Source organism: Lepidochelys kempii, chromosome 9, assembly GCF_965140265.1.
Source record: "Lepidochelys kempii isolate rLepKem1 chromosome 9, rLepKem1.hap2, whole genome shotgun sequence".
Taxonomy (NCBI): domain Eukaryota; kingdom Metazoa; phylum Chordata; order Testudines; family Cheloniidae; genus Lepidochelys; species Lepidochelys kempii.
The window spans coordinates 47,557,859-47,572,525 of NC_133264.1; the positions used below are offsets into that span (position 1 = coordinate 47,557,859).

Sequence of the window (14,667 nt, forward strand, 5' to 3'; positions counted from 1 at the left end):
ATTGGTTTAGCCAGGGACCCCAAAATATTGATCACTGAGACATTTTTTAAAATAAGACCTGTAGATCTCAAAAAGGCAGAATGCAGATAGACCTTCCTCATGAGATAGCCATTTTAAAAGCAATGAACTCTTCCCAGCCACCCAAACCTCATTCCTGCACAGTCTTTCTAAGAAATAGTGAGTGAACAATATGAGAGGAAGGCGGCCTGTGATCAGGGCACTACATTTGTACTTGAGAGACCCCAGTTCATTAAGTTTCACTGGTGAAACTGCAGAGAGACTAAACTAGACTAACAGGGCTGCTACTCTGAAACCTGTCATCTGAAAGCAATGGGTTAATCAACTATTATAAAAAGAAAAGGAGTACTTGTGGCACCTTAGAGACTAACCAATTTATTTGAGCATAAGCTTTCGTGAGCTACAGCTCACTTCATTGGATGCATTAATGCATCCAGTGAAGTGAGCTGTTGCTCACGAAAGCTTATGCTCAAATAAATTGGTTAGTCTCTAAGGTAATGCATCCAATGAAGTGAGCTGTAGCTCACGAAAGCTTATGCTCAAATAAATTGGTTAGTCTCTAAGGTGCCACAAGTACTCCTTTTCTTTTTGCAAATACAGACTAACACGGCTGTTACTCTGAAACCTGTCAATTATTATAATTAGCCATTAGGGCATACAAACAAGCTGAAGTCCTCAGAGGATTCTTCTGCAAAAGCTTTTACGTAAACTCTTATAGTGAAACAAGAACCAGCAACCTCTCAGGGAGAAAAAGGGCAACTAATAATTTAATATGAAAAGTTAAAATATTTAAAGTAAATAAAGTTGAAACTAAAAAGATTTTATAAAGCAAGGATAAAGAGGAGTATGTTTTGCTTGAATTTCATTTCATTCTGAAACTTCTGTGGCTGCTATTATACTATGTAATGTATATAGAGCCTAAACTTTCAGAGAAACAGGGACTACAAAAATCCATTATCTCACTTCTATTTTCTTTTAGATACCTGGTGTAGAACCTTCTGTTTTAGAAATAATCAAGTTAGATTTGTAATTAGAGAAAGAAAATTAACCCTGCTCTATGAAATGACTTGCTACTAACTTTTCTAAACTGATGATGTAGGGTTAAGCTTTTAAGATTTTGATTTATAATCTGGTGTTAATTGTAGGCTTTGGTAAAAAGGAAACTGTGCAACTGGCTGAGGTAGCTTTTTTTAAAAACTAGATTTTTATTATTAGCTACAGGCAGATGTAAGTAGTGTTTAGTACACTGTCTCTACTTTTGAGGGTATATTTATTCCAAAATTTAATTTTCGGCAATGTAGTCTTAAGTAAATCTTTGTCCTCAAACTATACAAAGGTTTAATGTTGGCTCTCTAGTTCCTGGAACCTGAAATACAGTTAGAAAGAATGAGAAAAGCTGCAAGTGTGTGTGGGTTTCTGTTTTTTATTTTAAAGGAAGTAACAGCTGTTGCTCTCACACAGCATTCACAGATTTCCAGCAGTAAGACAAGTTCTTATTGCTTGTGCCAAGGGCAATGCATTAGTGATATGTTTCCCCAAAGTCATCAGTACAGATGAAGCTTAAAGGACATGAACAAACTAACGGGTGGAGGGCATGGGTAACAGCTAATGTACGCTTGATTTAAAGGGCATAGCTACAGTCACACCAATTAAACAGGTACTAAGAGCTCTATTCTCCTTGCTCAGTGCTGAGTGACGCATTGACCTGACCTGTGCTGTTATCCACGTAGGTTACTGGCTCCCCATTCTTAGAAATTTGTGCTCAGGCTGTCTGGTTTAGGTTGCAAGCTCACTTCATCGGATGCAATGATGTAGCTCACGAAAGCTTATGCTCAAATAAATTGGTTAGTCTCTAAGGTGGCACAAGTACTCCTTTTCTTTTTGTGGATACAGACTAACACGGCTGCTACTCTGAAACTAGTTTTACTGTAGTACTAATCCCACTCTAAATCCTTCATAACAAACATGTGCTGTTTAGATATATGGTTCCTAGTTCCTGCCTAGATTGTGGCATGAAGCCACTCCAGTTTCTGACATGAAATGCCTCTATAAGATTTTCTTCTAGTCCTATTGGTAGGTGGCCACAAGGCAAATGTATTGAGAGGTGCTCTACACCAGTGGCTCTCAAACTTTTTTACTGGTGACCCCTTTCACATAGCAAGCCTCTGAACATGACCCCCCTTATAAATGAAAAACACTTTTTATATATTTAACACCATTATAAATGCTGGAGACAAAACAGGGTTTGGGGTGGAGGTTGATAGCTTGCGACCCACCATGTAATAATCTCGCGACCCTCTGAGGGGTCCCAACCCCCATTTTGAAAACCACCGCTCTACACACTGCAGTGGAGAAAAACAGAACAGTAAGTGAGCTAAACAACAAACTCTTCAAACACACAATCCTCCAGAATGTTAGATATTTCTTTTACACTGAACATTGATGAAATGTGTTATTTCTTACCATAATACCACATATGATACCTGTAGTAAACTGCTTCATTTCCCCATGTCTTATCTCAGTTGAACAAAGCTTGAAAAATTTGCTTGCCAGAAGTCAATAAGAATCTTTCTCTGCCCACTCGGTGACAGTAGTGGAGTTAAAATGACCTTCTTTTGGTCACTTTCACTGCTGTCCATCATTTTCCCACCTCTAAGGCAAACCAAGCCAGCCAAACAGAGCAGATTTTGGTCTCACCCCACTCCTCTGTTCTTTGGAGAGTGTCTTAGGGCATGGCTACACTTGCAGATGTAGAGCGCTGTGAGTTAAACCAGCTCTAGGAGAGCGCTGCAGTGTGTTCACACTTTCAGCTGCTAGCGCACTGGCATGGCCACATTTGCAGCACTTGCAGCAGCATTGGAAGCGGTGCATTATGGGCAGCTATTCCACAGAGCACCTCTTCCCATTCTGGCGCTGTGGCTTGTGGGAAGGGGGGGGGATGCGGGACATTCTGGGTCCTGTCCAACACCCCATGATGCGTCGCTTCTCATCCCAGCAATCTCTGTGCTTCCATCCACATTTGGCACCATCTTTCAATTTTTTTGTACTGCACACTCTGTCTTCCCTTTCGTCTGCAGCAATGGATCCTGAAGGGCTGAGGAATATGCTGATGGGTCTCACCAGCACGTCACGAATGGCAATTGAGTTACTCCTTAAGCTACAAACTGGCAGTGAGGAATTCAATGATGATGTCGATTTGCATAACGCATATGACACAAGATTGCTTGTGGCATTCATGAACATGTTCACCGCAGTGGAACACCGCTTTTGGGTTCGGGAAACAAGCACTGAGTGGTGGGATCACATCACCATGGAAGTCTGGGATGATGAGCAGTGGCTGCAGGACTTTCGGATGAGAAAAGCCACTTTCATGGGACTGTGTGATGAGCTCGCCCCCACTCTGCAGTGCAAGGACACAAGATTGAGAGCTGCCCTGATGGTGGAGAAGCGGATGGCTATTGCAATCTGGAAGCTGGCAACTCCAGACAACTACCTATCAGTCGCTAACCAGTTTGGAGTGGGAAAGTCGACCACTGGAAAAGTGTTGATGCAAGTTTGCAGGGCCATTAATCACATCCTGCTCAGAAGAACTGTCACTCTGGGTAACGTGCATGACATTACGGCTAGCTTTGCACAAATGGGTTTCCCTAACTACGGAGGGGCGATAGATGGCATGTATATTCCAATTCTGGCACCAGTCCACCTAGCCTCCAAGTACATAAATTGGAAGGGGTATTTCTCTATGGTTCTCCAGGCACTTGTGGATCATCATGTGACATTAATGCAGGCTGGTCTGGAAAGGTGCACAGACCTATTCAGGAAGCTGCAAGCCGGGACTTTCTTCCCAGACCAGAAGATCACTGTAGCGGGAGTCGAAATGCCCATTGTGATCCACGGCTTACCCTTTAATGCTGTGGCTCATGAAACCCTACACAGAGAGCCTTGACAGCAACAAGGAGCGGTTCAAGAACAGGCTGAGTTGGTGCAGAATGACTGTGGAGTGTACTTTTGGTGGTTTAAAGGGCCGCTGGCGCTCTCTGTATGGGAAGATGTACCTCCATAACATTTGTGAAGGGAAGGGTGAAAGATTCACTAAGGCATGGACCTTGGAGGTTCAACACCTGGAGGCTGAATCTGAACAGCCAGAGAGCAGGGCTATTAGAGGGGCCCAGCGTGGGGCTGCAAGGAATAGGGATGCCTTGAGGGAGCAATTTTGACTGAAAGCCACCAGTAATGTTTGGTGCCCTGCACAGGAGTGAAGTGCAGTGGTTCCAATGTTAGTAGGAATCTGTGTTTGCTAAACTGACTTGCAGTGCCTGTTGCTTTCCTGGGTTAAGATATCTTTTACTTAATACAATAATAAAGAATGTTTTCAAAGCCAAAAAAATCCATTTATTGAAAAGAAAATTAATTTATTGAAAAGAAACAGAACAGCTTGGGAAACAGAAAGGGCAAAGGGGTGGGGTGGGGAACGGTACAATCACAGATTTGCCTATGTCCTGTTACCATACTCAGCCTTCCTGTCTGGAGTGCTGTGCAATGAGTGCTGCACTTCAGGATGGCTATACTGCATGGTGATGGGGTTGAATGCAGTGAGTAAGGGTCATAGTTTGCAGTGCTGGGTGGTGAAGCTACAGGTGTTGGAGGCAGCTGGTGGCGATAAGAACCCAGATGTTGGGAAAAGTGGGTTGGAGGTGATATGGGGGCACAAGGGAAGAGTTTTGGGACAAGGGCTGGGGGGGGGGGGGGGGGGGGGGGAAGGCACGGAAGTGCTCCGCCTGCATTGCTACGAGCGCCTATATTGAGTCCGCTTGGCGCGCCATAATGCTTAGCAGGCGTTCCATGCTTTGGTGCCAGCAATCCACATTCTGCTGGCAGACCCTCCTTTCACTCTCCCGCCACTCCTGCGCTTTTTCATTTTCATTAAGGGACTGTTGCATTACTTTATGCAGCATGTCCTCTTTGCTTCTACGTGGCCGCTTCCTAATTCTTTGGAGTCTTTCGGCCATTGATAACAAGGACGGCTGAGATCTCAAGGTTGCATCTGTAAAGCCAAAATGCAACACTTAACAGAGGCAGCATTGTTCACACCAGACAGAGCAATGATTCAGCCATACTTAAAGCAGACAAGCACAGTCTACACAATAGCAGAAATTGCCCGGCCCAAAGTGAGCGCACATAACCCACAGGAGCCCCAAAATTGTAAGTAAGCACAGGGAGAAGGGCAACTGATTGTTTCATGACCATACTGTTCTCTGGAGTTCTGTGCCTTAGGGAGAGCCAACAGCTGCAGGGAGCCCCTATACTGAACACTGTCCCCACATTTTTCACAGGAGTTTGTCCTGGAAGATATCTCGCTGCTGAGGGTGATCTGGGAAGCAAGGGAGGATCTTCTATGACAATGCTGCTTCCGCCCTGGCCCATATGCAGCTTGCTTGTGTGCAGCAGTGGTCCTTCTGCCCCTCAGGGCACAGTGGAGCGGACGTGTTAGTCTTACTGGGACAAGGAGCACAGTAACTCTGCCAGGGAACCTGCACAAGCGGATTGCCCAGCTTCTGCATGAGACCTTTGAAGAGATCACTGAGGCCAATTACCGCAATGTGAGAGAGCACATCAACGCCCTAGTCTGCATCTATGCATGCACGCAGCCCTAACCCTCCTCGCCCCAAGAGCCCGTACCGAACAACTTCCTTCCCAAAATAAAAGCCACTTACCGGGCACCTCCTCTGGTGTTTGTTCTTCTCCAAGCGCTGGCCGCTGCAACTGGCTACCTTCCTCCTGGCTTGAGAACAGCTCCCAGCTTCATGCCTCTAGGGATGCTGGGCTGTCCCCCTCCTCCTCAGCACTCTCGCTCCCGCTTTCCTCCTCCTCCTGCCTTGTTGAACAGGGCTCTGAAGTGTCCGTGGTGATCTTCGGAGTGGAGGTGGGGTCACCCCCAAGTATTGCGTCCAGCTCTTTGTAGAAACAGCAGGTCATGGGGGTGGCACCGGACTGGCGGTTTGCCTCACAGGCTTTGTGGTAGGCATTCTGCATCTCCTTCACTTTAACCCGCACTACAGTGCGTCCCTGTCATGGCCCTTGATATCTACCCAAAGGTATCGTAATTCCTACAGCTGGAGTGCAACTGGGACTGGACAGCTTCCTCCCCCCAAACACTGATGACGTCCAGCACCTCGCCATTGCTCCACACTGGGGATCGCCTGGCATGTGGAGGCATGGTCACCTGGAAGGATTCACTGAGAGCACTCCACGCCTTGCTGACCAAACAGGAAGGGGATTTTAAAAATTCCCAGAGAATTTAAAGGGCCGGTCTGATGGTTGGTCACCTGAGGGCAGGGCAGTAGAGTTCAAAGTGATGACCAGAGTGGCTAGAACAGGTATTGTGGGACACTTCTGGAGGCCGATCAGAGCGCATTAATAGACCAGGGCGTCCACACTGGCACCGCAGCACTCCAGCCAGGGTGCATCAAGCATTATGCTTCTCATCAAGGAGAATTACCAGGAGCACTCCAGCCACGGGGTCCGGGCGCTCTACATGCCTTGCCAGTGTGGACGCGTCATGAGTTATGGCGCCCGGGGCTGCTTTAATGCACTCTAACTCACAAGTGTAGCCATGTCCTTAGAAGCAGAAGACAAGGTTTGTGCTGCTTCTGTTACTGTTAAGCCCTGTGCACTAGGGGTATGTCACAGCACGGCCCATGTCACAGCACGGCCGCGGGAGCACTGTGACGTGGGCAGCGTAGACACACTTTATAGCCAGGGGAGAACTCTCCCAGCGATAAAAAGAAACCCCACCCCGAACGAGCAGTGGGAGCTTTATCATAGCGCTGTCAATACTGGCATATATCAGCACTACAACTTTTGTCAGTCAGGGGTGTGTTTTTTCACACCCCTGAAGGACAAAAGTTTTAGCGCTGAAAGTGGCAGTCTAGAAACAACCTAGGATTAGTTTATTTCTTACTGGTATCCTAAAGGTCTCAGTGAACCAGTGTTAGCAATGACTAGCGTAGACAAGGTCCTGCTTCTAGACCTATTTTTATTTCCAGCAGCTGCAGGAGGGAAAGACAGCATTGATTCTCTCACCAATTTGCTATGCTTGTACCCTTCGGAGTGGCTTTCTCTCATGGCTTCTAGCTCGTATGTGTCTATTTCAGGCCTGGCATTTGAGACTAAAAATCACAACCAACACCACATTAAACTAACCAATAACACTTGCTATGGCTAGGGGTATACAGTTCAGTCAAGAGCACTTAATCATCATGCAGGTTTGGAAATAGTTGAAATGAAAGTTTATACACCTGTAAGTCAGAAGTCCTTTTTAATCTGAAGAAAGGGGGAAAACAATCTTGCAGATGCAGCAGTACAGGAAACAAAACATATCCCTGGAATATTTGATATTTACTGTAATGAACAAGTAAATGCAGAGGAACTGACTGGCAGGCTTAGTTGTAAACGCCTCACACTTGCAATGTTATGGTGAAGAGGCCCCCTACCGGCCACAACCCCATAAACTCCTCAGATGATTTAGCTGTACAATCAACTGTAAGAACAGCCTTGAGGCAACTGCAGCTAAAGGTGTGGTTAGCAGAGATATACATCCTCAGGGTGCACTGGAAGCATTCATCTGTCATTTTGTGAGTTGTACTGAGCTCCTGAACCCTTTGGTAGCCTGCCCTATGTTATTCAATAACTAAAAATGCACAGTGGAAAATTTAAGTCCATCTTTGTAAAAATAAACAGCTCCTTATCTCCAGGCTACCTGACTTATTCATAAAACTAGCCACAACTGTGGCTCCCCACACACCAGTCTTATCTGGCTCTTCTCCCCCTTCCTTGGGACATCCTGACACAGCATGTAGAAGGGAAGTGCATGAAGCAGAAATGATTAAATAAAATGAGAGAAAGCAGCAGAATGAAGCAATCCTTAATGCTGTAATATTCAGGGTTGCTTGGAGAACTTGACATTGTTTAGCAGCTAAAGGTCTTCTGCAGATTAAAATAAGGGAGGCTTAATGGCTATAGACAATTTCTGTTTATAATCCTTGTTTATGTTCACATAGCACAAGTAGCTGGTTTAGACTTTTTCCAGCCACACTGACGTAGGAAATGATGTAAAACATGACAAGTGACTAAGTAGGGATGTAGGGAAGAATTCAGTTTTATCTGAACTGCTGCAAAGGCACCTATAACCTTGGTATCTCAAGTGCCTTGCGGTTAGGGAGGGGAAGGTTCCCATTCCAGTATTGTAAAAGGCTTTGTCCTTGTTTTTATTACTTGCCACAATGCACAGATACTAAAGCCATATCCAGTAGTGTGACTTCTGCATCCTTCCTCCCTATCCACAGGGGATTCCAGCTGCAGGCACTATTAAGAGAACGCAGGGCTCATCCGGCCTTCTGTGGGAAGAATTTCAAACATCCAACCCTTCAGGTGTAGTAGAGGATCTAGAAAGTCCTTTATCTTTAAAACAGACTGACAGCTGAAATATAACCACCTGTTTGCAGAGCGTGGCTGGGATCTGCTCAGAATGCTTAGGGTTTTGAAGTTTGGTAGACTTCCTCCGGTATTGTCACAGCTAAAGAACCATCTCCCCCACACTGAGAAGAGCACCAATGGTCTCAATGGTTTCAAATGAAGAAGTGACACAGGGTCTCCAGCACCAGACTCCAGCATATGTGCTGAAATGATGATTAAAGAGCCCTCACAAATGACTATCCTTCACTAAAAGAGGAGAAGCTCAGAACTGGGACCAGTGTAATGATCTTGAGCAGAATGATGAGAACGCCCACATGTGAGAAGAGGGCAACAACGTCAGGGGCAGAGTCATCACCAGAACTGGGTGTACATGAAGACTATTTATGAGATGGCTCTGACAAAATACATCTGCTCTCCAGCCCCAGGAAAAAAAACCCTGCATCACAAACAAGCCTCCAACATCCCAGTCAGTACTGTGCTGACCCTCTGGAGAGAACAGCAGGGGTGAAAGGATGTTTGCCCTGTTATTTCTAGGCAGTAAAACAATATGTAAAACCTCAAGGAACAAAGAGGACTTCACAAAGCTATAGGGAGAAGCCAAACAGCTGCGACACAAGAATCAACACTCCCCTAGGACTGTTCTTATCCCTGACCTAAGGGGGCCTCCATGTCTTCTACCTTGGGGTGGCACCATAGCAGAGGTGCAATGAGAGTTCTTCTAAAGCGGGCAAAATGCTGCCACTGAGCCTAATGACAGCCTAGCACCCTCACAACCACCACCAGGAGATGAGGGGATACAGCCTGATCAAGGAAATATAACAAGGTGGAGATGGGAGAGGGAATGGAGGAAGGAGACGCACGGTGGGGGGAGCTGGAGTGGAGGGATGGGGGGGACACAGTCTGACCGGGAGCAGATGGGGGTTTGGGCATGTGAGAAGTGAGGGGCACAGTCTGGCTAGGGAACCTGGATGTGGAAGAGGCAGAGTCTGTCTGGCCCATGAGTATGGGGAGTGCAGGTCACAGTCTGACAAGGGGCCTGGGAGTGGCGGTGGGGAACAGTCTGATGTGGGGAACAGTCTGACACGGGGTTGTAGGAGTCTGGGCACAGTCTGACAAGATGAGATGCACAATCTGATGGGGGCACAGTCTGACTGGCAAGTATGGGGGTGAGGAGCACAATCAGAGGGGCACAGTCTAACTGGGGGCATGGGAGTGGGGGGCACAGTCTGACATGGGGTTGTAGGAGTTGGGGCACAGCCTGATTGGGGATGAGGGACACAATCTGACTAGTAGATATGGAGGGGACACAGTCTGACCCAGGGGCTATGGGAGAGGAGGGCCACAGTCTGACCCAGGAGGATGAGGGGCACAGACTGACCCAGGGGCTATGGGAGGGGAGGGGCACAGCCTGACCCAGGGGGATGAGGGGCACAGCCTGGGTCGCGGAGCCGGGGCAGTGCCGAGGCCGGGCTCCGGGCTCTTCGGTCAGAGCCGGCCCAGCGCGGCGGCAGCCTGAGGCCCGGCCCGGCCCGCGGGCCCCCCGCCCCCGCCGCACGCACCTTCTGGCGAATCTGGCCGGACGTGGAGACCTTGCGGATGAGCTTGTGCGGCGAGCCCGGCTCCTGCTCCGGCTCGCTGTCCGACGACTCCTCCGCGGCGGCGGCGGCGGCAGCGGCAGCGGCGACCCCGGCCTGGGGCCGCGAGGCGCCCGCCGCCGCCATGCTGCAGGCTGAGGCGCGGGGCCGCCCCGCGCCCCCTAGCGGCCGGCGCGAACGTGTCTGTGACGCGCCCCCTGGCGGGCAGAGGCGGAGCCTGCAAGGTCCAGCCGGGAGACCCCCCTCACATCGCGGGCTGCGAGAAGGGCGCAGGCCCAGCGCGTGTGCTCACGTCGGGTAAGCTTCTGTGGCGCCCTGGTCTGTCTCCTGGGGGCTCAACGCGGGGGCGGGGGCAGCAGCACTGACCCCTCCCCCGCACATTGGCTGAGGGGAATCTGTCCCCCCTCAGGAGCTCTCACCCCCAGCCCCTCCGTTCAGCCCCCGCATTCGCCCCCCGCTCCCTCTGAGCAGCCCTCCTTCCCCCCGCCCCACGGCTCTGACCTTCATCTCCAGGGCTGACACAGGCACACCCATACCCCCGTAGCCGGCCATCCTCAATGACTTCCCAACACCAGCACACACAGTGCTGACCCACAGTGGCATTCAGATCCCAGTTCTCTAGTCAAAACTGGCGCCGTACTGGCCTGAGCCACTTTCACTATGACTAAAAAAAGGAGGACTTGGGGCACCTTAGAGACTAACAAATTTATGTTTTATTTTTTGCTCAAATAAATATGTTAGTCTCTAAGATGGCACAAGTACTCCTGTTCTTTTTGTGGATACAGACTAACATGGCTGCTACTCTGAAACCTTTCACTATGACTGGACAATACAATCTCCCACGTTCCCCCAGCGCCGAAGACGTTTGACTCTTTCACTGCATTCCCAATCTCCATCGCACAGAAGACCATCCCCCAGGGCCTCCTTGATGGACTGTAGAGAGACCAGAGCTACTCCACAACTATGAGTGTAGAGACCGAGAATTGGAAAAGCCCTCTTGACATCACTGCACTGGTATGGGCAAGAAGGTACCAGACCCATCTTGTGGATGGGCAGCTGAATTACACCATGCAAATTATCATGGGAACTTCAAAATCAACACCGTGGCTTTCTATATTAGCAAACATCAGACCTCAAGCTATCGATCAAGATGTAGCCACGGCATGAGATCTTAAATGGTTTGAAGACTACCCAGTACTTCCCATCTGGCAGGCTACGGCTAACATACCTCAACAATACCTGAAATTGCAAAAACCATCATGAACCACACGTGACCACCTCATGTCTCTAGATCTGACCAGAGAATGGCAAAGCATCTGGACCTCACCTACCCTTCAAAATAAGCACATTATTATTGAGCCAACAAGGCGCTGGCCCAGTTTTGACTTGCCACGTGGACTTTGGACCACACTGAAGCACATCCAACAAAGTATGGAAGATGCTGCTACTTGATGCACAAGTGGAACATCAAAGACTCCCCTCCATGCAACTGTGGTGTGAACATCCAAACTATCAAACACATTATAACACAGTGCCCCAAATATGGATTCAAAGGCAAACTGGATGATATTCACAGTGTCAGAGGGGAGGCCTCGAAATGGCTTATGGACCTACAACTGCAACTATAGAATGTTGCTTTCCAGATGCCATATGCGTGCAAAAGGGAGAGGCCATCCCCATCCAACTGGCCCCCTCAGTTCACTCCCCATTGTTCCCCAGCCCCCTCAATTCATCTCCGCAGCCTCCCCTTTGCTCTTCCTGGGGCTCTTCACCTACCTCCCCAGGCCGGGGGGCTGCAGCAGGTTCCCTACTCACCTTGGCCCCTGCCCAGCCCAGATATTGTAGCAGGGGAGGAGCAGAGGAGATGACCTGTGGCTCACAGGAGGGGAGGGGGGAGAAGGGGGCAGCACCACCCCAAGCTACAGGACTCTTTCTCTCCCTCCTCCCTGCACTCCTGTGCAAGCTCATGGAGGGATGGAGAAGAGCTCAGGTAGCTCAGGTATTGTAGCAGGTACCTCTGCTACAGCTCTGATTGGCTGCTCTTCCCCAGGAGGCAGGGCAGGGAGGCAGACAGCCAATCAGGGGGCTCCCTCCCCCAGCAGGGCTGAAGTACAGGAGAGGGCTGAAGCTGCTCAGGAGGTGGGAGGGGCTGGGTGAAATCCCCTGATGCAGGAAGAAGAAATCAGGAGAGTTGGTAAGAGGGTCAACCTGCTCCCTCCGTCCCTGCAACACCAAGCCTGGGAAGGGGCAGAGGGGGATGAGCAGCCCTGGAACTGCAACCCCCTTCCCCAGCCTGCAAAAGGAAGAGGAGACTGACTCTGCGAGGCCCAGAATGACCACACTCTTTACAGTTTGAAAAGTGGGCAATACTAACAGTCACACGCACATGGGTGGGCAGGGGAAGGTCAGAATATCAAACCAGATCAAAATCCACAGTATCTTTTAAAACCCTCGTGTTGGGGGGGGGGTCTAATTAATGGTTTTTGAACTTCTGGAGTCCACAACCCTGATATCTATTGCCAGCCTTAAGTAATCAAAAATCACGAGTCGGGTCCTAACATACGATGATTGACTTAAAGCTCATGAGATATTTTTTAAACTAATAATGGGGTTTTATTGACTTTCTGGTTTTCAAGCTTTTCTCCATAGGCATGGGGGCTAGAATATTTTTTTTTAGATGAAAGATTTTTACCTACTCAGAAGATTCTAGGAACTGAGGTGCTAAGAAAAATCACCAAATACTGTGTGTAACTTACACTAAAATCACGAGTTGGAAACACTACACAATAGAAAGTGGAACCAGGTTCAGGCACCTTTTAGACAAAGGATAGATGTAAGGCGAAGACCAGTAAAGTCCCATCAATGGTTTGGAATGACAGAACAGAAAGATGAATGAAGCTGTGAAGCAGGTACAAGGTAGAAAGTGGTGGAAAGCCTTCATTTGGCCCGACTGTTGCCATTGTGCTGACAGATGGGAATCAAAGAAGAAAAATTGCCTTGAGATCTGTTGCTTCCAGAGCTGATCAGGTTGGCAGTGTTTTGACTCACGAAACCAATAAACAGCATATTCTCCCACTATGATATACATTTCTGCTTCTACATTTCTCACCCTCCCTACAGCTTCCACCCACTACTGGTGACCAGGGAGGCTTTACTCTTTCCAGTTCCAGTGCAGGACCTACAAGCATCTGTATATGACCACTGATTGGGAATACAGCACTGGGTTGTCAGCAATTGCAAAGAAAAATTGAGAGAACATGCTCAGCCCCGCCATCTCAGCCCCTCGCTCATCTACACAAAGCTTGAACAGACATCAAGGGACATTCATTAGGTTATGCTCTATTGGCAGGGCATGCTTAATGAATAGGGGCATACATTTGTCTCACCCCTAACTTGAGACAAAACTGCTGATCTTTAGGGTTCTCCCCCCCCCACCCCGGGCATAACAAGGTCACAATCTTTATAGCCTATTGAACAAGACCCCTGCATGATTTTTCACTAATTTGACTATATATATTTCCCATATAGTCAAAGGTGGGAGAGTAACCTGTGCTGGGTTCTGAATGGTTTTAAAACATTAAATTTAAATACACATTATTACAAAATAAGGTTTTGCTCAAAATAATGGGGCATCAGGCTTTCAACATTTTTTAATCAGCAGTATTAATAATGTACTGGAGCAAAGAATTACTGCCACCTAAAAGAGAATGGCTTTGTAAATTGGCTGCATTAATGACTTTGGGGAAAAATTAAACAATCAAATGAGATTGTTCAGGATTTTTGATAATCTGCAGGTTTTTGTGCAGGGGAGGGAGAAGTAGGTAGAACAGTTACACTGGCTTTGTTCTTTCTGTTGAGAAATTCCACGGGTAGACTGGGCAAAACAGTTACTTGACTGATGTGTGAGATGCTAGCTTGTGTGTAGGTTTCTGCAAGGAGCTTGCCTCTCTCTTGCAAGACTGTGTAGTCTTCAACACAAGTAGTGTATTGATACCACTCAGCTCCTTCATCAGACTGAACTGGAGTGGTACTTTTGCTTACACAGCATGTGACTAAGACAGGGGCATAAATTAATATTTATCATACAGTAATGCCTAAAGGCCCCAACTGAGAACAGGGCTCCATTGTGTTCAGACACAGAGTAAAAGATCGTCCCTCCCCTGAAAGACTTACAGTCTAAACAAACAAGACAAGCAAAGGGTCGGAGGGGAAACAGAGGCACAGAAAGGTGCCTAAGAAGGTAAGTCGCAGAGCCAGAGATAGCAATTGGGTCTCTTCGTTCCCACCTCTTCTAGAGGAAAGTGAATTGACTGGAGATAATTTCAGAGAAGAGTGAGGAAGTGCTGGGATTGAGGGAGCAGCAAGCTCTAGAGAATATGACAAGGAAGAGATCAGTTCTTGCCTGTTAATGAATGCACCTGACATTTGTCACCAAGGTATGCCAGAATTGCCCCAGGTTTCCAGGTAGCTGCAGTAACCAGAGTGTTTACTCATGTAGGCCAAAGCCTTGTCCAAACCCTCTATTCCTGTGTGCCCTCAAGAATGGAGTATCACTATTCTCTGTGGAGGTTTGAAGATT

General features: G+C 48.0%; 1 protein-coding gene across 5 annotated transcripts in view; it reads right to left on the reverse strand.

Annotated features, from left to right (window-relative positions):
- The window catches only part of DGKD (diacylglycerol kinase delta), an 80,104-nt gene extending 69,841 nt beyond the window's left edge, over nucleotides 1-10,263 (reverse strand). For all 5 annotated transcript variants that reach the window (XR_012160825.1, XM_073360184.1, XM_073360183.1 and 2 more), the window contains exon 1: nucleotides 10,053-10,263. Coding sequence is in view for 4 of the 5 variants with exons in the window: in XM_073360184.1 (XP_073216285.1) it covers nucleotides 10,053-10,214 (162 nt within the window). In the remaining variant the exon portion in view is untranslated. The remainder of the gene's footprint in view (nucleotides 1-10,052) is intronic.
- Between the last annotated feature and the right edge of the window lie 4,404 nt (nucleotides 10,264-14,667).